Source organism: Notolabrus celidotus, chromosome 16, assembly GCF_009762535.1.
Source record: "Notolabrus celidotus isolate fNotCel1 chromosome 16, fNotCel1.pri, whole genome shotgun sequence".
NCBI lineage: Eukaryota > Metazoa > Chordata > Actinopteri > Labriformes > Labridae > Notolabrus > Notolabrus celidotus.
This window is the reverse complement of record NC_048287.1, coordinates 4875000-4897966: the sequence shown is the minus strand read 5'-3', so window position 1 is coordinate 4897966 and position 22967 is coordinate 4875000. Positions and strand designations below refer to the sequence as shown.

Genomic DNA, 22967 nt, shown 5'->3' with positions numbered 1-22967 from the left:
CCTACTCGAAATATTCTTAGATCTGTTTTACTTTTGGCAGCTGTTGTAGATTAACTCTTAGTCTTTAGACAGAAATGTATATTAGGTTTGTCACATTTGAGTCTTTTTGGCTTTTTATAGTCTAAATCTCTATGTTCTATTATTAACAAAGACCCAACATCAAGACAGGATAAGATCCAGTCCCATCTTACAGACAGGACTCAGTCTGATCTCATCTTAATCCACCATGAGCAGAGCACTTTGCAGCATTTAGCAAGTTACAGTGGCAAGGACAAACTTCCTTTAACAGGCAGAAACCTCCAGCAGGACCAGACTCATGTTAGACACACATCTGCTGAGACCGTGTTGGAGAGAGGGATAGAGGGAGATGAAGAGAGAGAGAGAAGATAGTGGTGAGACGGATAGTAGTAGTTGTAGCAGCTGGAGTCTGGCATGTCCCCAGCAGCAGAGATCCAGAGGAACCTACGAGACAAGGGAGCTCAGGGACTCCAGAAAGGTCTATGGTTATTAACTTTAATGGGGCAGGGAGAGTTAAAGTAAGTGACAGGCAAAGAGAGGAGAGAGAGGGAAAGACAGGATCCCATTGTGTCAATCTAAGCCTATAGCAGCACAACTAAGAGCTGATCCAAGCCTACCATTAAACTATAAGCTTTATCAAAAAGGAAAGTTTGAAGCCTACTCTTAAAAGTAGAGAGGGTGTCTGCCACCCGGACCCTGACTGGTAGATGATTCCAAAAGAAAAGGGGCCTGATAACTGAAGGCTCTACCTCCCATACTACTTTTAGAGACTTTAGGTATGATGAGCAGGCCTGCATGTTGGGAGCGTAGTGTTCTAGAGGGGTAATAGGGCACTATGAGCTCTTTAAGATACAAAGGTTTCTGACCATTAAGAGCTTTGTAGGTCAGAAGAAGGATTTTAAATTCTAGTCTAGATTTTATGGGGAGTCAGTGTAGAGAAGCTAACATGGGAGAGATGTGCTCTCTCTTCCTAGTTCCAGTCAGTACTTGAGCTGCAGCGTTTTTGAGTCAAGTGATTTGTCTACTCCTCAATTCTCTCTGTTAAATATATGAATATATTTGACCACTTGATATTCATTATCTTACTAATGTGTCCATTAACTAAAGTTGGATCAAGAGGTCTGTTATTTTCAGGTAACATGCATGATCTTTGGTGGTTAATCCTCTCCCGCCGCACTTCTTTTGCCAAACTGTGCCAAAATACTTATAAACATCATAATTATTATTCACAATCTGTAAAGGGGTCTATACTTTGTCACCTGCAATCTTTAGGTTTGCATGTGCCATCCATGCATGCAGCCTGTTAGAGTTGCTCCTCTTCGTTCATTCTTCTTTCTGATTTTTCTTCTCTTTCTTCATCATACCTAGTCAAATTTTTCTCTGGCAGTTTGTTGAAGTTGTGACCTCTTTTGGCCTTCTGTTGGTGAGAGTTGTGGACTGTTTTTCATGATGAAATCACCAACTTTAACTTTTACTCGCATTACTGTTGCCCTGCAACGCCGCTTTGTTTTGTTTTTACTCATGCTCAGCTGGTTGAGCTGAAGCCGGCCGGCTTGTCAGCTCGGGCCGCTGGATGTTCCTGCAGAGCTCTGGAGATTTAGAACACATGGAGGCAGAGGAGGCATAGAGCTACCAGGAGGAGAGCTGGTATAAGGAGACGGAGGTTTATGGAGAGGAGTTAGAAGGCGTGTCTCTCCTCTCTCATCATGGGCAACGTGAGATCTCTGGCAAATGAGATGGACGAGCTAACAGGACTAGCCAGGAGTCAGACGGAGTTTCAGGAATGTAGCATGGTGTGCTTCACAGAAACGTGGCTGCATCAGGATATTCCCGACCACAACGTCTCCATTGACGGCTTCCTGACTGTCCGGGCAGACCGGGATAGCAGAGAGAGCGCTGTGGGCCTCCGACCATATTATCTGCACAGGGAGATCTCACATCTCATACTGGTAGCTGTTTACATCCCCCCTCTGCCAACCTGACTACAGCGTCCAACATTCTCAACGCTGCCATAGCCAGACTCCAGATGGACCACCAGAGTGCCCTCTTCCTGATCTCCGGGGACTTCAACCATGTATTTTCTACATATCTTATTCTGTCTTCTGTACATGCTTTTATTGTCACTATTTTCATTGTATTTGTATTTATATCTTATTAATTACTTTCTTCTATTAATATTATTTGATAATCTTAATTATTGTGTATAGGAGCAACTTTGATGACTGAATTGAATGAAGGGATAAATAAAGTATTTCTGATTCTGTTTCTGATTCTGATGTTACAGTTAAGAAATACACTTGCGTTGCAAAAACAGAACATGCAGTCTTACATAGCTTTGTGTCAGTATTGCTCAGACCATGTTCTTTCACACCTCCATACACATAATTGCTGCATTAAGTTGGCATGACTGTCAAAGTTGTCAGATTCGGCACATTAAGTGTGACAGTTCACAAATCCATTGGGGAGAATTGGTTTCAGTCATTGTAGGATAATGTAACCAACAAAGCCTTATGTTTTTCAATCAAATAAGGTATCAATCAGATATTTACACCCCGATCCTGTAATCCAACATCTGTTGTTTTGAATTATGTAAAAAGAGTCTCATGAAACCGATCTCTCAGCCGCCCCGTAGATGTTTCACACCTTTTCACGCTCATTTTAACAGATAACTTCTGCTTGAAATGGCTGCCCATCCACAGGCTGACTCTGAGATTATAACCTCAGCTGATGCATTTCACAATAGCCGAGTGAAATATCCCTGCTGAGGACTGAAAATCCTGCTGTGTGTAGATTAGACGGTAAAATAGAATTCCTGAGGGGACACTTTAAATTTTAATCATAAACTATTGCATTGGGGATATTTTCCAGGTACAGTATGCCGAATATATTCCAACCATGAAATGCTTTCCCCTGAGCTGTTCCTCCCTCTGAGACGGCAGAGGGAAGCTGACATTGTGAGAGAAACTTTAAAAAGGAAGAATGTACAATGAGCGGTGCATCTCAATCCAATCAAAATGCTGCAGTTTCATCCTCCATAAGAAGCAGGTTTGAGAGCGTGCCCAAACAAAGGCGAGAATCAAATGAAAAGGAGGGTTTGAACCGCAATGCTGATTTTGTCTTGATTTGCTTTCGGCCACCTGAGTCAGCGATTGTCACAGAGCGTTTCGTCGCGGGCTCAAGTTGAATTTATCTCGCCAGTAATCTAATTTAAATGCTGTAGGAGGAGAGAGTCGGCCCTGCGGTGTGTATTATGATGGCCTGAGTGCCAAAAAGTTGATATTCAGACCGAGCTAAGGGGACAAAGATAGAACAGCAGCATTAATATTTCATGAGGGAATGCCATCCTCTTTGTATATTCACACTGAACTTATTTAGCAGTGGCTTTCGATGAAGCGGCATCAGAAGTGTAGAGCCATGCATAAAGTATACTTCTAGTGTGCATCTTAACAACTATGCGAATACATTACACAGATGCTGTTAGAAAAATGTAGGGCATAGATTGTGATCTTTCCCCTCACAACATGTCTGCACGGTCAGAAGCTGTGCTGCTCTGATAGGAAGATTTAACACTGATATTATTCATGCATTCACATGATGTATTCATCCTCTTATAACGTGGGGGAGCTTTCACTTCAGGTCACATCATCTGCCCAAAAGTTGACCCACTGTAAGAAGTCAAAGGCTGCAATAGCGTAAAAAAATGGCCTCCATTAAACCATCTCTTTAGATATTTACAGGGATTAAAGTTCTCCGTGGGTATGACCGGTTTCAGTCAGTTTCATAATTGTTTTATATGTGAGCAGTGTCAATCTGACCGAGACAGACATGAGAAAAAGAAAGGTGGTGACATGAGGAGCTGCTTATTTTCATTTCAGCCAAATAATTGATGTGAATTCTGCAACAGAGCACGATCCCTTCTCTGAGCCTTAGAGTGACGTCAGCCGGCCCACAGTTGCTAGAGAGACATCACTTACCAGCATGAGCCAGTCTGTGGCCAAGTGTAGTCCCTGCTCTACTGTGTGCTGGAAATTCAGAGTGGGGAGCTGGCTGAGCATACTTTCAAATATTTAAATATTGTGTTTTTCAGAGTCAAAATTGCATAATATCCCCTCCCTCACATGAACGCTCACATCCTTAACTCCATAGTCAGTCAATTTGTCTGTGTTTGAGAGCTTGTAAGAGCTTTTAACCGACTGTTACTCATTACCCGGCTCTCTTACTGATCTTGCGGCTCGATTCTGATTGGTCAAAACCCCTTGACGACAGTTATTAACTTTCACTTACATGAGCAACACCAGAGTCAAACTGATCACACGTCATGTCAAATCAATCCACAGAAAAGAGTTCAGACACATTTAGCTTCTGCTTGTTGACACCATAGACCGTAAGGTGAGGTCAAACCGTTAGCTTCCGTTAGCGTCAAAACAATGTAGCTAAAACGTTAGCTTAAGTTAGCATGCTAAATCAGCAGGCAGGGTGAGACCTGCTCTGTCGGGATTCTTTTGACCAAGCTTGTGTCAGGGTCTTGTCTCACTCTGTCGGGATCCTATTTCCCATTCCTACCTGCCAACCAAACATTATCCCTTATTTAAATTGCTAACTTTTTCTGTAGGATTTAAAAAGGGCGGTTGGTGATACTTGCTTAGCTCTGGTATTTGAACAAATAAACATACACTCACTTATGGACCAATCACCATACACGTGAATGGCTCAAAGTCCTTCTTGTGCTGTTAGAGTATCTACTCCGAAGCAGGAGGTAAAAGGTTCCTCTAAACCGTGTTCTAGGAACTGAATAGTTCCTGCATTGCAAAATCAATTTTAAAAAGGTGGAGGGTTCCTCTGTTCCTATAACTATGAAAAACTTCCTGCAGTCCAAAAAGGTATATGATGTCCGGTTAAGATGGTGCATAGTAAACTTTTAGTTCAGTAGTGAACATTAGCATTTGTTTTCTGGACATGTTGTGAGGAGTATGTTACAGTGCGCCACTTTATCTAGTCCAGCTAGAGTTAAACTCGGGAAAAAAAGAATTGATGACACGTCGGAGACATTAGAGAGTCAGGTTTGATTACCTGCGGCCAGAGCTTATAACTAGTTAAACTGCAGAGCTGTGCCATCGAACAATCTTTTGACCAGAGACAGAGGTAGTATGAGCATAGACTGTATAATAAAAAGACGTAGTATCCGTGACGTCACCCATCTGTTCCTGAAGCTCTGTTTTGAAGCCTATCGTTGGTGGGAGCCATCTTGGAAATGTTGAACTCAATCTAACTTCTGTCGAGCTAGAGTGAGGTAAGGAGGCGGGCTTTTAGCCTCCTCACTAACAGCTACAGGGTGCCCGCCTGTCAATCAAGTCAGCCATGCCCTTATTTGGGCAAAAACTCAAAAACCTTCAAAAAAATAACAAGTTATAAAATAATTCACCCCTGTTCAGTGTGTGCTGATAGAGAAATTAGCTATTCAGACCTAAGCAGTTTTTTTGAACCAGGCTGTAAACATGTTTATTTCTGCCATAAAGATCATTTTCTTTGAATGGGTGTGTATGTGGTATCCAGTGTTTCTGCAGCCAGCCTCAAGTGGACGCTCGAGGAACTGCAGTTTTCAGCACTTCGGCATGGGCTTCATATTTTAAGACCAAACCAACCTCCGGCCACGAGAATTGAAGCCAATGCGGAAGTGCTAAACACTGCAGTTCATTGAGGATCCGCTTGAGGCTGACTCCTGAAGTTCCGGAAACCACATACACACCAATTTTAAAAAGCTGATCTTTACAGCAGAATTAAACATGTTTACAGCCTGGTACAAAAAATTAGTGTAGTCTGGATAGCTCATTTCTCTATCGGCACACACTGTACGGGGAGTGAATTTCTTTAGAACGCAGCAATTTCGAGGTTATTCAGATTACGAGTTTTCCATTATAAGAGGCACAGCTGACTTGATTGACAGGCGGGAACACTGTGGTTGTTGGCTTGGAGGCTCAAAGCCCGCCTCTTAACATCACAATCACTCCACAGCAGTGAGGTTGAGTTCAACATTTCCAATATGGCTGCCTCCGCCAATTGGCCTCAAAACAGCGCTTCAGAAACAGATGGGTGACGTCAAGGATACTACGTCCATTATTTATACAGTCTATGTTTAAGACTGAAGGTTGCTGCTTGACTACGAGGCAGTACTTTCAGTTGTCGAGGTGTTTTCAGTATTAGAAGGTTAGACTACAGGTTATGTTCAGGATAAGGGATCCAATTGTTAAAAACAACACCTACTGAATGATAAGGTGTCTTCAAGAGCTCTGTGAGCTGAGCGAGAAAGAGAGAGGAGAGAAAGAGAGCTTTGTTTCTCCTGTCTATATCTATGAAACAGCCTCTAATAAAGATATTCATTGTGATATTTTTCTATGACAGAGACTGAAAAGGCACCGGAGCCTTGTATGTGTTGTCCTTGTAAGATGCAAAATTAAGTGTGCCTACTTTTCACTTTGAATCAGGTTTTCATTTTCATTTTCTCCATACCGCTTCATTTGATCACAAAGGTACTGCAGCTGAAATATTGTGTCTAAAACTATCATACGCTGCAAGAATAAATCTCAGCAACAAATTACATGCAGGGATGAAGCAGGAGTTATGATATTCAGATCTTTCATGATGGGAAGAGATATTATAAACCTCAATTTGCACATCCACTTACAGCAAATGTTCTTTTCCTGCCAGTTCTTTATTTTGCAGACGCAGCTGAGTTCATTTTAATCTGGTGTATGGGTTTAACTTTCTATGTTTCTCATATGATACTTATCTCTGAATCGGTTTAGTATGGCCAAAGCTGACAGCAAACCTGTTCATGTCTGTGATTGTTCATACACTGCTAACTCCCCCAATTAATGTAAACGCGCTCAAAGGGTTGATTCATCAGCTTGATCCCTGTCAGGGTTAGGGATACACAATCCCAACCTTCACGGGAGTCTTTTAACTTACAGACACACCCCTGTGTCAAATATCACTCACTGATTGGATGCTGCAGCAGCTCAGACTTCACTGAGACTTCACATCAACACAGTTTAATAATGGAGACTAGACGGACCTTAAAAAAGCAACAGAGGTACCTTGAAACAGATACATTTCTGTTCTTTGTGATAAAAGACATAGAGATACATATTTGTATATTTTATGAGAATGAATACAGAGCACGTCTCTGCAGACACAAGTTGTTGCTGATACAGTGGAGGTCAACTGATGTTGTAAGCACAAAAAGACGTTTGATGATCCAGAGGAAAGGAGGACTAATCGCTCTTAAAACACATCTCCTTGTTCCTTCTCTTTCTCTCTTCATTCGATTTCATCTGTCCATACGTCTTTGGTGGGAGGGACTAAGAACCAAGTGAAAGGCACAAGTGGGGGACCCATTGATGCAACTTAAGGGTAATGGTATTCATGATTTGCCCAAGCGGCAACCTAAGGCCACGAGACTTGAAGCCCAATGCGAAAGTGCTGAAAACTGCAGTTCCTCGAGTGTCCACTTGAGGCTGGCTGCAGAAACACAGGAAGCCACATACATGTTTCTGTCTGAATAGCTAATTTCTCTATCCTCACACACTGCACGGGGGGTGAACTTTTTTACAACTTGTTATTATTGAAGATATTAAACTTACGAGTTTTTCCTAAATAAGGGCACGAGTGACTTGATTGACAGACGGGCACCCTGTAGCTGTTAGCATAAAGGCTAAAGGCCCGCCTCTTTGCCTTACACTAGCTCTACAGAAATTAGGTTGACTTCAGCATTTCAAAAATGGCACCCGCCAACCATCGGCTGAACACAAGCAGCAACCTCCGGTCTCAAAATATCAAGCCCATGCAGAAGTGTTATAAACTGCAGTTCATCGAGCGTCCACTAGAGGCTGGCTGCAGAAAAACCTGAAACCCAAGCGGCAACCTCCGGTCTAAAAATATGAGTCAATGCAGAAGTGTTAAAAGCTGCAGTTCATCGAGGATCCGCTTGAGGCTGGCTCCGGAAGTACCGGAAGTCACATACACATGAATGGGGAAAAGACGATCTTTGCAGCATTAATAAACATGTATACATCCTGGTACAAAAGATGAGTGTAGTCTGAATAGCTAATTTCTTGATGTCCTCTCACTGTGAGGGGGGTGAATTTTTTTCTAATTCGGCAATTTCGAAGATATTGAGATTACCAGTCTTCCAATGAGAGGCACAGCTGCCTGTGGGAACACTGCAGCTGTTGGCTAGGAGGCTCAAAGCCCGCCTCTTTACGTCACACTGGCTCGACAGAAGCAATATGGCTGCCGCAGCCGATTGGTCTCAAAACAGCTCTTCAGAAACAGATGGGTGACGTCACGGATACTACGTCCATATTTTTTACAGTCTATGCTGAAACCACATACACACCAATTCAAAGAAGGCGATCTTTACAGCAGAAATAAACATGTTTACAGCCTGGTTCAAGAAACGGCTTGGCTCTGCGTAGCTAATTTCTCTATCAGCATACACTTTGCAGGGGATGATTTTTTTTCTAACGCAAAGGTTCAGAAGATATTAAGATTACAAGTTCTTGCCAAAATAAGGACATTACTGACTTGACTGACTGGCGGGAACACATAGCTGTAGGCTAGGAGGCTCAAACCCCACATCTTTATCTCACACTAAGCATGGTTGAGATAAGCATTACCAATATGGCTGCCGCCAACCATTGGCTTCAAAACAGCGCTCAGTAGCAGATGGGTGATGTCACGGATACTACGCCCATTTATTATACGGTCTGTGGATTTGCCAGATCTTAAATACACCTGGGTGTAACAAAACTTACCCACCAGTGACCTGCAGGGAGACACACTCAAACAGAACAGAGCAGACATGGGCCGTCAAATGTACAACTTTTGGATCAGTCTTGATTGTCAGGCATCACCAAACAAATCAAACTCAGCTCTGTCACAAAGTTTAATGCATGTCACATCTCAAAGGAGATGTATGGACACTGTTTTCCTGTGCACAGTTGAACTGTGTCAGAACAATGTCAGAGAAACAGTTTAACTGGCTGATGAGGTTTTTTTTGTTGTTTACAGCCTCTGCCTCTGTTGGAAACTTGACTCCAGAAGTTGATTGATGACATCTTTGTCGTATAAAGTGTTGCGTGGGTGTGTGACTGTTGTGTATATTGCTTCTAGGTGCCGAGAAAAGGGGGGGTCATGTAGTTTATTGGCCCATCACTGGTACTGAAACAGAATTACATTCCATTTGCATTCTAATTTTGTACAAATCCTCTGCTTGTTCAATGGGCCTTAGTGAGATGGATGCACAGGTGTATAATAAACAGAGGACATCATTATGCAAATGAAGGAAATATTACACCCAGGAGTCATAAAAGTGTCTGAGGTGTGTGTGGTGGGTGGGGGAGTCTTGAAAGAGCATTTCAGAGCGCTGTTTTCTGCCGTACACAAATGTCGTTAGAGTCCGATTAGAGGGCGAGGGTCTCTGAGGGGAGGGCAGCAGTCACCGGCTCTGATGGCACACTGATGGGCTTGGCATGGGAGTCTCTGTGTTGTACAACATTGGGCAATAATTTCACAGAAAATGTACATAGCTTTTAATAATCAGATTCGCCGAGCACAAAGCGGCTCTAATTAGGTTTAAATTTTAACTAATTGGCATTTATGGAGAGCTGCTCGGCAGACAAGAGGGATGGCGAGGAAAGGCGGAGCTGTGAATGATTAGCCTCAGCGGAGCAGCTACGCTTGTAGAGGCTGTCTGTCAGCTGTGTGACTCACACATAAACTCCTCTATGGTTAAATAAATAAAAAAGAATAGCCAAACACTCAGTGGGAGACACAGCAGTACTTAGTAAGGAGCCCCCAGTTAGCATTCAGACAGAAAAGTGTCCATTAAGGTTAATTTTTACTCTCTCCCAGGAGCTAGCTTAATGGAAAGGAGTGCTAGCAGCTACTGGCTCAGAGCCCCAAACTGAGCTGAGCTCTGACACAAACAAACACACAGCCATGTGAGGAGCTTAATCTGCATCAAACTGTGTGCATTAAAGCAGCATAAAGGAGCCTCTTTAGACTTCACGCCCTGGGGCAGACAGTGCTGCATTCAGTGGCTTTACAGAACCTCATATTGTCACCACAGCTCATGAAAATATACACACTGAGCTAAACTCAACGCAGATTGCTTCTTCACCGTTTGTATTAAAACAATCACTCATGTTGTCATCCTTTTCTTTAACACATTCGTCTTTATGGTCACAGCTGAACCGGCTATATTAGTATTTATTTCAGCCCTCTGTGTTCATGTCGGAGGTATTCATATGTCTCTTTATAAGCAGTGCAGCGGAGCCTGGAGCCTGCATGCAGCGTGGCATGGATGTGATGAATGGCTGCCAAAGGCTGGCACTGCCTGCTGATGGATGGGGTGGGAGGTATGCTAATGTCCTATTGTTTTAAGGCTTTAGCCTATCGTAACTTATAGCATCGTGAAAGCCTTTTGCCGCAACCCCATCAATTTGTCACAACCCAAAAGTTTGCAGTCAGAAATAAAAAGGGAACAGGGAGAGAGGCTGCTGTGTGATTTAAAGTCAAATGAGCCAGCAGAGTGATGTAGGAAAGGCTGGGATGCCTACACGCCATATGTTTCATGACACATGTTGGCGTAACATACAGCTCGCCCTTGTAAAATGGTTACTTTGTTTGCATGCAGTGCGCCTAGCAGGGAGAACATCTGTGCTCATGCTTTGAGGCGATAATGCGGAGGATACATCATTAGACAGAATTAACAGGAACAGATTAGATTCCCTCTGGACCACGAGGGAAACGTTTCTACGTCTACAGTATGTCACTGGGTGCAAGTGGCAGCTTGTGCATCAGCCTCAGTGAAAGTTAATGTGGCCAACAAGCAGTGCTGGGGTTACGTTAAAAAACAAAAAAACTCACTGCTTAAAGTAATGAGTCACAGTTTTACAATACTCTGTAAGATCATCTGAGATGCTCCGTCACTGAATTGCATGATGTGTGTTGCTAATCTCTGCTGTTCAATTACAAGACCACGCCCTTGTTCATTAGGGGTTGAGGTAAGGGGGATAAGTAGGGGTCAAGTTAGTGGGGGAGGAGTAGAATTTGAGGAATGGAGGAATAAATAGGGGTTTGAGATAAAGGGGGACGGTTGGGGTCGTGGAATAGAGAAAGAGTAGTAGTTGAGGTAAGGAGGGACGAGTAAGGGTCGAGGTAAAGGGGGATTGTTAGGAGTCAAGGTAAGGAGGGATGTGTAGGGGTAGAGGTAAGGAGGCTTGAGTAGGGGTCGAGGTAAAGGGGAATGGTAGTGGCCAAGGTAAGGAGGGATGAGTGGGGGTTGAGTTAAAGAGGGACAAGTAGGGGTCCATGTAAGGAGGGATGAGTAAGGGAGAAGGTAAAGGGAGATTGTAAAGAGTCAAGGTGGGGAGGGACATGTAGGAGTTGAGATAAGGTAGGGGTGATGAGTAGGGATCAAAATAAGGAGGGATAAGTAGCAGTCAAGGAATGGAGAGGAGAGTAGGGGTAGAGGTAAAGGAGAATGGTAGTGGTCAAGATAAGTAGGGATGAGTAGGGGTCGAGGTAAGGAGGAATGATTAGGGGTCGAGGCAAGGAGGGATGAGTAGGGGTTGAGGTAAGTAGGGATGAGTAGGGGTCGAGGTAAGTAGGGATGATTATCGGGTCGAGATTAGTATAGATGTGTCGGGGGTTGAGATAAGTAGGGATGAGTAGGGGTCGAGGTAAGGAGGGATGAGTAGGGGTCGAGATAAGTAGGGATGTGGAGGGGGTCGAGATAAGTAGGGATGTGTAGGGGGTCGAGATAAGTAGGGATGTGTAGGGGGTCGAGATAAGTGGGGATGAGTAGGGGTTGAGGTAAGTAGGGATGAGTAGGGGTCGAGGTAAGTAGGGATGAGTAGGGGTCGAGGTAAGGAGGGATGAGTAGGGGTCGAGGTAAGTAGGGATGAGTAGGGGTCGAGGTAAGGAGGGATGAGTAGGGGTCGAGGTAAGGAGGGATGAGTAGGGGTCGAGGTAAGTAGGGATGAGTATGGGGTCGAGATAAGTAGGGATGAGTAGGGGTCGAGGTAAGTAGGGATGAGTAGGGGTCGAGGTAAGGAGGGATGAGTAGGGGTCAAGGTAAGGAGTGATGATTAGTGGTTGAGGTAAGGAGGGCCAGTGTCTGGCTCTGAAATATGCATCTGCTCCGTCTGCTCAGGCCTCGATATAGTTAAAAAAAAAATGGCTGACATCCTCTCCAATTCAACATGTCTTTGGCATTACCACCGTCAGAATCCAGCTGCTACAGTATGTTAGTGTTGCTCCCTGATATTGTGCTATGCCACTTTCTCGTCTAAACAATACGTTCAGTGTCTTATCTTCCTCTCTTTCCTGTCAACATAATAAAGCTGTGTCTCTTAGAGCCGCTACCGTCCTCAAGCACTTGTAATAAAAAGTCTGCGTTTGTGCTGGTGTGTTTGTTTTGATCGATTATGCTTTTGAATTTTAGTTGTTTCTGCATTTGTTCTCATGAATATCGTACAGGACATTGAAGCAGACAGTCTGTCCTTTTCAGCCACCACAGAAATTAGATTTGAACTTATCACAATGTCACCCTTTCATTTTTAGTGTCAATGTCTTACCTGAAGGGGAGCAACAATCTTGAGAGACAGCCTCTCTGTCCTTGGCAGGCCTCCATGGAACATTTCTTAGTACAGCACATCTATCCCACCTACTCTGAACCCCTCATTATCACTTAATTTGTCGGCTGCGGAGATCCTGACTGAAACAAAGAGCTGAACTGAAGTAGTACACAAGAGGAGATTGCTGCGGCTGATTGGCTGAGAGGCAGAGACGATGTCATCCAGCAGTTACATCTGCAACAACCTGATAATCTCAACTCAGGATGCACTGATACACTGGCTGAGTATGGGCATCGGCTGATACTCGCCATGTTGACAGATGTTGGCCTGTTGGCTGATGATTTGGGATTCACTGTCCTAGAAAGGAAAGCTATTTCACATCCACCAGGATTTACCTGTGAAGCTCCAGCATAAAAGAGCAGAGCATGTGGATATCATGAAAACGTTGCGGGGCATAGATCAGCGGTATGGCATACTACACCCAGCAAGGCTCGTTATCACCATCGATGGACAGAAGCACAATTATAACTTGCTAAATGCTGCAAAGTGCTCTGCTCATGGGGGATTAAGATGAGATCAGACTGAGTCCTGTCTGTTAGATGGGTCTTGATGTTGGGTCTATACAAATGAAGATTGGTTGTTTGGTCGGTGGGTTGGTCGGTCCAGCAGAGAAACATAACTGTTTACACGTGGAAGCCTTGTCTATGTCCAACCAAAAATACCCCAAATCACAAGCAAGCATTGGACTGTAGATGACAAATGGTTTAATATCGTATTTGTTCTTTTCCTTTTAATAATAGCTGTAGCAAAAACATTTCCTTTTGACCGATCTGATGAAATCAGGAACTGTTCTCTGGCTCCTCAGATAACCTTATGAGCTTCCTGGGTCCCCCATTCACAACATATTAAGAGCTACCGCTGAACTTTGACCTCCGATAAAAGCTTTCCTGAGTGGTTAAAGCAACTACGTAACTCTTCCCTGCCATTAAAATGAAAAGAGGTCTGGAGTTTGGGAACTTCCACTTCTTAGCTCTCAGAAAATGTAAATGACTGCCTGAGCAAAGTGTCAGTTTTTATACGAGGCACAGCATGTGCAGGACCGTTTAGCTGCTCCTCAAGTACTCGGTGATCCGTAACTTCTTGACTTCATTCTCAATTTTCAACACTTAATTCCAAACACAAGAAAAGATTGACACCTAAAAAAAAAAGTCAGCTCCTGCCGATCTCTCCCCGTGGAGCTTTAGAGAACAGGATATCAGTGCAAGCAGGGACTAAATCCAGGACAAGTGGAAATCATTTGAGTGGTAAATTCTGGACCATTTCACAGCTTTCAGTTTTACGAGAGAGAATATGCTGCCTTATTTCTCCTAAATTTATCTCCTCCTAAATCTCACACTTTCACACCTCCTTCTCTTTTTATTTATTCTTTTTCTCCTTAATCTTTCTCTTTTTATGTATTCACTGCAGACATCCAGATCCCAGCGGATAAATACTCCTCGTTGTGTTTCTAACAGGGAATCATTTGCATAACAAGAGCATGATATGTGACATCAAAGACATTAATTGACTGCAGCTCCTCCTGATGAGAAACACATTCTGCCTCTCTCTCCTGGCACTGCCTCTGTGTCTGTTATGGGATTTAAGACCTTGAAACTTTACAAGAATGAATGTAAACAGAGATAATAACCTGAAAAATCCATTCAGTGGAGCAGCTGTGACCCTTGGTTCTCTCCCGGACTCTGCAGTAATCTCTTCTCAGAGGACAGAGCTGCAAAATATGATGTGCAGACCACAGGCGAGTACAATTTATTCAAAGTGATGTAATTTGTTAATGTAGCCATGAGTCTGTGTATCACTGTATTATCTGAAAGCTCCACAGATAAGCATTTTCTCTCTGCTGGTCACCTCGATTATACAGAATCCATCATATCAGAGGACGTATAGGAGTCACATGGGAGACTTTAGGGATCTTAGGATTTGTCCACTTTATTAACAAAATAACATGAGGCAGATGTTGCCAATATGAATGTACTGCCAGCTTATCAAACAGCCCTACATCTTAAAACATCATCATCAAGGTCTCTCCTGCGTTGATTTTGCATGCAGAGGCAAAGTTAGCAATAACAATCTGCAAAGTCAAGTTAGACTTATTCAACATGCTGGTCAAGTTAGGCCAATTCTGACGTTTGGACGAGATTCAGCTTGATAGCCAATCGTTTGCCATGCAAGACAGAGGGGGGCATTCTGGCTTCTCTAATTCTATACAGTCTATGACGACGTCAACAAAAATATAGAAGCTTTATTAAAGTAGAATCAATCTTTATTTATATAGCAGAAAATCACAACAAATGTTTTCCTCAGACTCTTTCCAAACAGAGCAGGTCTAGACTGTACTCTATGTTCTATTATTAACAAAGACTCAACATCAAGACAGGATCAGATCCAGTCCTATCTTACAGACAGGACTCAGTCTGATATCATCTTAATCCACCATGAGCAGAGCACTTTGCAGCATTTAGAAAGTTACAGTGGCAAGGACAAACTTCCTTTAACAGGCAGAAACCTCCAGCAGGACCAGACTAATGACCAGTGGTCAGACTCTATAACCAATCTTGAGTCTGTGTCAAGTCTTTGAGTGGCAAGTCCAAGTCTATTCTCAAGTCAGGTCAGTGTGCGACTTGAATCCAAGTCTGAATCTGCATCTCTGTATGAGAGTGCTGTAACAACAAATAATGCCGAATGTGTGTTTTCATGTAGATGATGAGTGCTGAAAACACTGAACAGCAGTGTTTTTTTATTCAGCCTTGTGTGTGCTCTAAAGCTTGAGTGGCTTCGCTGTAGATCAGGGGTGTCAAACGTGCGGCCCGCGGGCCAAAACCGGCCCGCCATAGGTTCAAATCCGGCCCGCGGAACGACTTTGCAAAGTGAAAAAATGACAGAGAAGACATTAACTGCAATTTTTCAATAAAAGTAACTAATACTTCCAATGTGTCCTCTGGGGGTCGATTCATAAAGACTTTTTAGAGCACTATAAGATGATCCACTAACTACTAACACTAGCACTACACTCCTGCATACAACACTGTCCAGCAAGCACACTGTTCATGATGGAGCTGAGGGGTCCAAAATAATAAACTTTACCTTCTTCATTATTATAATCTCTGTTCTTTTGCAGTAAACATTACACTGTGTGTGTCAGGTGAGTGGGTAACCTGTGTATTTGGTGTGTTCACAGCAGGTTTCAGGGCTTAAAGAGTTAAATATTCATCCCACTATGAGACTCATCATGGAAAAAGAAAGATAGCTCATTAAATGAGAACATTTTCAGAATGTACTTGTCGTTATTTATAGGTTATTATGTTCTGATTTTACTGGTCCGGCCCACTTCAGATCAACTCAGGCTGTATGTGGCCCCTGAACTGAAATGAGTTTGACACCCCTGCTGTAGATCCTTACAATATAATGCACACAGTGAACTGATTTAGAGCAATAGTCTAACTGGTATCTTTAACTTTAATTGAAGAGTCTTTATAGCATACCTCAACCGACTCATCAAATGATGACGACAATAAATCATGATAAAAACACAGCCCTCAAGTTGGGGAGTCGACTTATGGCTCATGTCCATCAATTCCATCAATCAATATTGATTTGTATAGCGCCAAATCACAACAAATGTTGCACTTTGCAGCATTTAGCAAGTTACAGTGGCAAGGACAATCTTCCTTTAACAGGCAGAAACCTCCAGCAGGACCAGACTCATGTTAGACACACATCTGCTGAGACCGTGTTGGAGAGAGGGATAGAGGGAGATGAAGAGAGAGAGAGATGATAGTGGTGAGATGGATAGTAGTAGTTGTAGCAGCTGGAGTCTGGCACGTCCACAGCAGCAGAGATCCAGAGGAACCTACGAGACAAGGGAGCTCAGGGACTCCAGAAAGGTCTATGGTTAGTAACTTTAATGGGAGTGGAAGAGTTAAAGTAAGAGACAGACAGACAGAAGGGATCCAAGTGTGTCAGTCCCCCTTGGCACTCTGAGCTTATAGCAGCATAACTAAGAGCTGGTCTGGTGTGAACATGACAGTAGAGATGGCATCTGTCATCTACAGCTCAGACACAATGCATGCCCGGCATTAGGGCCTGAAGTAAAATATAAATAACTTGTTTGACCAACTTGTAATCGTGGTGTAGCAAATGTCTTAACACGCTCATCCCTAGCAGAGATCCTCCAGTATGTTTAGAGAAATGATCACGGTTAGGGTTTAAGTATGTATTAATGTACCTATGCGGTGGATGAATAATTGAAGGATCCTCGGTAGCTTGGGATTGTAGCATAACAAAGTCATCTTCTGTTGCACATGGAAAAACAAACCTAGGCTCCTGAAGAGAAGCGCATCAATAAATAAGCATACAGAAATATAGCTGCAGTGCATTCACAATGCTTCAGTGTATGGATGATCTGCGGTGTGAAACTTTAAGTATTAATATCACCTGAAGCGAACAGGGAAAACAAGAGGAGGGACAGATTTCTGCATCACAAGCTGAACACATGTTGGCAACTGAGGTGGGAATATAAGAGTTTGATCTACTTTACCTGCACGACTTTGTTCTGTGGCATTCAATATGAAGTAACGGTTCAACAAGTTCAAAGATGTATTTCTTCATCTCTGAATATAAATCTCCAGCATGAAGAGAGGAACTGATTAAAAGAAGTGCTTGAAATAGAGATGAGACTGTGAACACAATCAGCATCATGACACTGAAACTTCATGCTCACCATACCTGGCTTCTCCATTCATCTCGCTTCATAGTTTTGCTCTCTGGAGGACAGCGATACAACATCCTTTTTATACCAACATTTAATGTTCTCACCTTGAGCGTGACATCAGAGGAAAATGTCCGCTGTCTAAATAGTGTGAACAGGTAAACAGGAGCAGATGTGAATTAGCTCCAGAGCGTGCAGAGAGAGCTGAAGACACTTTTCTGTGCATGAAAACAAATCTTGGTTTGATTGATCCGAACATATGCAGCTGTTGATAAGGGTTAGCACATACCTCGCTTTGCCTTTCAGTGAACGTGGAGAAATGTAGCGAGAGTGGGACACACTGTTGCATGGCAGGCTATGTATGCATGAATCACTGTTGTGTGACAAAATACAGACACTTAAATATAAAATGAATGTAGATGGAGCTGAGTCACACTGAGCCTCCATCCTGCTGCTGTGCTCACTTTAAGATGAGAGCTGTTGACTTAAAACTTCAGACTCTGAAGTGCAGGACACACACCATCTGGAACACCTCAGCCTAAATTAAACTGAATTTACTGGTTCACAACACGCCACAAGAACAATGTCCACAAAGTACAGAGTGTGAATCTCACTTCTGGATGGAGTTGGAATCACTTTTACGTCATATTTCTTCAGATAAATCTTTATCTGAAACTTGCAGATGTTGCCTGAGTGTGTTTGGGTACACAAATATTCACCCAAGCGAGCCGCGCTTGATGTAATTAGGCATTCTTCCAGTTTAATCAAGTAATCCCGACACCAGACACACACGTACTCACTTCCCCGACGTTTGAAAGCAACTCAATTTTCAGGAAAAACATCAAGCAGCCTGTGAAGCTCCCCTTCCCGTTCACATTTTTGTTTATCTGCTCTCCATTTTCAACTCTCTCTATCACGGTAGCTCAGAGTTGCTGCGACCCGATTCCGCTTCCTCCACCTCTCAGAAAAGCAACCGCACATTCACCACACAGGATTTAGTTGACTTCTCCACAGTGGCTTTGCATAAATAAACTCTGGAAGTGATCCCTGAAGGTTCATCGCAGAGGGCTGAACTGAGATAAAACCCAACAATCACTTATTATTTTTCACAATAGTGGGAGCAAATTGCAGTAAAAGCGCAGCGTGCGTGAGCAGTGGGAGAGATTTGAGCTGCTTAACTGTGGGTCATCTTCTATAAGCAGCGAGGCGTTTGGATTAGCTGCTCCCACACTGCTGTACTGTAGGACTGCTGCATGTGAGAAGTATGCGTGACTGGCTGCTGGTGCAAAAACACACACACACACACATACACACGCACACACACACACATGCACACGCACGCACGCTGTAGGATACACAGCGCTGCTGATCAATATGTGTGATACAGATTCAAGAGCAGAGATACTTGGCTTGCTGACACCTACACAAAAACCGATGCTCACACAGACTGAGGAACATCCTCCTCCGCTTGACTTCACTTAGTTAACATTTATATCAACACGTTACCCACAGCTCTGATGGGAGAACAGCACGGGAGCATGAGACCTCCTCAGGATAATCTTACAGTTATTGTTTTTAATCATGATTTAACCTCCTACGACCTGGCGTCCACATGCGTGGACATCACACTTTGGGTTATGTGAACATGATACTTAATTCTACTTAACTGAGGCCCGACGTACACATACAAGGGTCCCTACACTGCCATCTAGTGATGTCAGTAGAGAACAACACAACACCAGTAAAATTCAGCATGGCAGCAAGCACAAGTCAAAGTTCAAGTGGCCACTCCAAACCTAAACATCGACAAGGTAAGAAGTCCGATCAAATTTCATTTCTTATTCTTGTTTAGATATGCATAAAAGCATTGTGAGTTTGCCATGACATGCAAATTTGACAAAAGTTAGCAACAGTAACGATCCTCTATGCCGCTAAACATGATGTACACGTATGTGGACAGACGGACTTAGTTTTGTTGAAAATGTTCGCATGTTAGCAAAAACGTTAGCAAAAGTGTTAATGTTAGCATGTTTAGTAAATCAGCTTATAGTTAACTCTGGTGCAGCTAAAAAGCTGTACAGTGTCCCTGTCAAATAAATAACCAATTAATTGATGGACTGAATAAATAAATAAATCCATAAGTATATATCTATATATATAAATAAATAAATAAATAAATAAATATATCTACATGGATTTGCATTTGATTTTTGCATATGATTCCATTTCCAGGGCGTTTTTCTTTGACAAGAGCACTTGAGTTACTGGGCTTAATTGATGGAGACAACTCAGACTGGGAAGATTTTTCTGACAACGATGATGCAATCCAGGATGCTGATTATCAGCCCCCACCACCGGAGCAAAGCAGCAGTGGGGATGACAGTAGTGGAAATGAGGACCCCATACATCAGCCCACTGAGCACAGCAGGGGACGTAAACGTCTCCGTGGTGAAAATGATGGTGAGCCAAGACCCAGAGTATATTTGTTTAGTTTATAGACTAGACATATAGAAACGGCACCATTCCATGTTTGTAGCAAGATGCTAATTTACAACATATGTCAACAGCTTCAGGAAGAGGTACAGGTTCAGACCATGATGTTTCCCGATCACGCACTCCCAGACGCCGCCGTCAGACTCAACAGATTGAAGCTGATGTCTCAAACGATGGCCCTGATGAGCCCACACCAGGACCAAGCCCTCAAGGACAGTCCAAAACAGGTACTTGTTCTTATTTTGACAGGCCTTGAATGTATGTCTTCAAATTTTATTTAACTGTCCACTCAGATTCAACAATGTTATGCACCAGTACACCTCAATGGATTCCTTGCGTGGGTAAATGTGTAACTTATTTTGCAATAAGGACTATTTTTATTCTCATTCTGGTTCCGCAGGACGTGGAATGCGCTGGAGGGCTACTCCAATGATGCCAAACCTTGCCGAGTTTGAGCACGAAGAGGAAACTGATCATGACAGAGAAGGCTGGACCCCATTGAACTATGTAGAACAGTATATAGATAAAGAAGTGATGATAATTATTGCAGATTGCTCTAATGCTATGTCACTGGCTAGGAGTGGGGCCCCACTCAACACCTCAGTTGATGAGATTTACCATTTTTTTGGTGCCTGTATTTTGATGTCATGCGTCCGATACCCAACAATCAGGATGTACTGGTCCAAAGCCTTGAGATTCCCTGCCATCACTGACAGATTCACGCGTGACAGATTCTTCAGACTGAGGGGATCACTAAAAGTGCTCATTGATGATGACGTTCCACAAGACCTGAGGAAGAGTGACAAGTTTTGGAAGGTGAGGCCTTTTCTGGATCGTATTCTGCAAGGCTGCAAGTCTCAGACTCGACCTGAATGCGTATGCATTGATGAGCAGATGATCCCTTTCACAGGAGCCTGTCCGTGTCGACAGTATCTGCCAATGAAGCCAAACCCAGTTGGCATAAAGAACTTTGTTTGTGCTACAGCAGATGGTATTGTGCTGGACTTTGACGTGTATCAAGGTGCAGATGCACTGCTTGAGCAGGTCGAAGAACCAGAGGGTCTTGGGTTGGGAAGCTTGGTCATCGATCGTCTGTGTCAAACTCTGCATCGTGGCACAAAGGTGTATTGTGACCGGTTCTTCACAACCATCCAAGGTACAGAGCGAATGATGAAGAAGGAGCTGTACATGACTGGTACAGTCATGAAGAGCCGGGTCGCTGCAGCAGTGCAGAAGTTACCTACTGACAAAACCATGAAAATGGCCGGAAGAGGTACCTCAGCAGAAGTTACCACTGAGGATGGAAAGATGTGCATTGTGAAGTGGTACGACAATAAACCAGTACTGATGATGTCTGTTGTTCATGGTACACAGCCTGAAGACACCTGCCAGCGATGGGACAAGAAACTGAAACAATATGTGACCGTCTCACGACCAAGTATCGTCCGTGAATACAACTTCAAGATGGGTGGAGTCGACTTGGTGGACAGAATGATTAGTTATTATCGCATGAGCGTCCGTACTAAGAAGTGGACAATGCGGATGCTAATGCACTTCACGGATCTGGCTTTAGCCAACAGCTGGCTACTCTACCGCAAAGACCTTGCTGTTTGTGGTACACCAAAGAAGAGCATCATGCAGTTCCTGGAGTTCCGCACAGAAGTGGCGCAGATCTTCTTGGCCCAGCATGACAGTCAAGAAGATGACACAGACCTTTTGGAACTGGCAGATGACGAAGACCTTCCGATACAAGGGGGAAAGCGTCCAGTGATGGCAGTGCCCCATGTCTCAGTCCGCAGGAGGGCTAATGCACATCTCCCAGAGATGGTCAGCCTGAAGAACGCAGCGCGCTGCAGAGCAGCAGGCTGCACTGGGAGATCTCGAGTGCATTGTGTGACCTGCAAGGTGTTCTTGTGCTTGCAAGCCGATCGCAACTGTTACACAGCATTTCACACATAGGTGTGTACATGTTTGTACAGAAAAAGAGGGCATTCCTTGTTTGAACTAGTAGTAGTTTTGGTAGTGCAAGTACGACATTGCTTTTGGACATGTTAGATGTTTCTTACAATTTTTTTTTACATAGACATGTTCTGAAATTGAAATTAACAGTTTCCCTTGCAACAGTAACAATGCAAGATGTTTTGAATGTTTTATACTTTGTTACAGACATATGATGTCTTCCTGCAACTGTTTGCAGCACTTCAAACGAGCCATACTGTAGCTGTGACTGTCCAAAAGGGGCAAAATTATCGTTTTTCATTTTGTCAATTTGCACTATGATGTTCCAAAAATAAAAAAAAACATGTTTGTATGTGTTATTAAAAAATGCAAAAGCAGTCAGGAAAAACACTGCTGTGTTCAGGGTTCAAATAAAGAATTTTGCACTTTATTACACAATAGTGACTTTATTATGTTTTATGGAAACTTCGACCGAGTGTCCACGTACGTGGACATAATTTTTCTCTAAAACCACATCATGTCAAAAGATGATGCTTAGTTTTTATACTTACCAGGTTCCAATAAGCCCAAATAGCAAAGAGACATTAAAAATGCTCATCAAAAAAGAGCTCGGGTCTTAGGAGGTTAATGTCGTCATGATTTGATGATTTGATGGAGGTATGCTTTAAAGACTCTTCAATTAAAGTTACAGATACCTGTTAGACTATTGCTCTAAATCAGTTCACTGTGTCCATTAAATTGTAAGAAGCCATTGTGAGCACAAACATAGCTGAATAACAAAACAGTGCTGTTCAGCGTTTTCAGCAGAGCAAATAAGCCCTCAGCATTATTTGTTGTTACGGCCCTCTCATACAGAGATGGGGATTCAAGTTTGAGACTTTCCCCACAAAGACTTGAGACGAGATTTGGGACTTGTGCACAATCTTGTGCAAATTCAGTCTCAGCAGATGTGTGTCTAACATGAGTCTGGTCCTGCTGGAGGTTTCTGCCTGTTAAAGGAAGTTTGTCCTTGCCACTGTAACTTGCTAAATTGGGGTGGGAATTGATAAGATTTTATCAATGTCAATGCCATTGTTGATTCTGCTTATCAA

General features: G+C 43.1%; 1 protein-coding gene across 1 annotated transcript; it reads left to right on the top strand.

The window, feature by feature from the left end:
* The first annotated feature begins 19037 nt into the window (after nucleotides 1-19037).
* On the top strand, nucleotides 19038-22314 carry LOC117828139 (piggyBac transposable element-derived protein 3). Its single transcript, XM_034705141.1, has 5 exons — nucleotides 19038-19235; nucleotides 19657-19884; nucleotides 19992-20144; nucleotides 20318-20733; nucleotides 20812-22314. The coding sequence occupies exons 1-5, from the start codon at nucleotides 19139-19141 to the stop codon at nucleotides 21874-21876; spliced, it is 1959 nt and encodes a 652-aa protein (XP_034561032.1). The 5' UTR covers nucleotides 19038-19138; the 3' UTR covers nucleotides 21877-22314.
* Nucleotides 22315-22967: the final 653 nt, after the last annotated feature.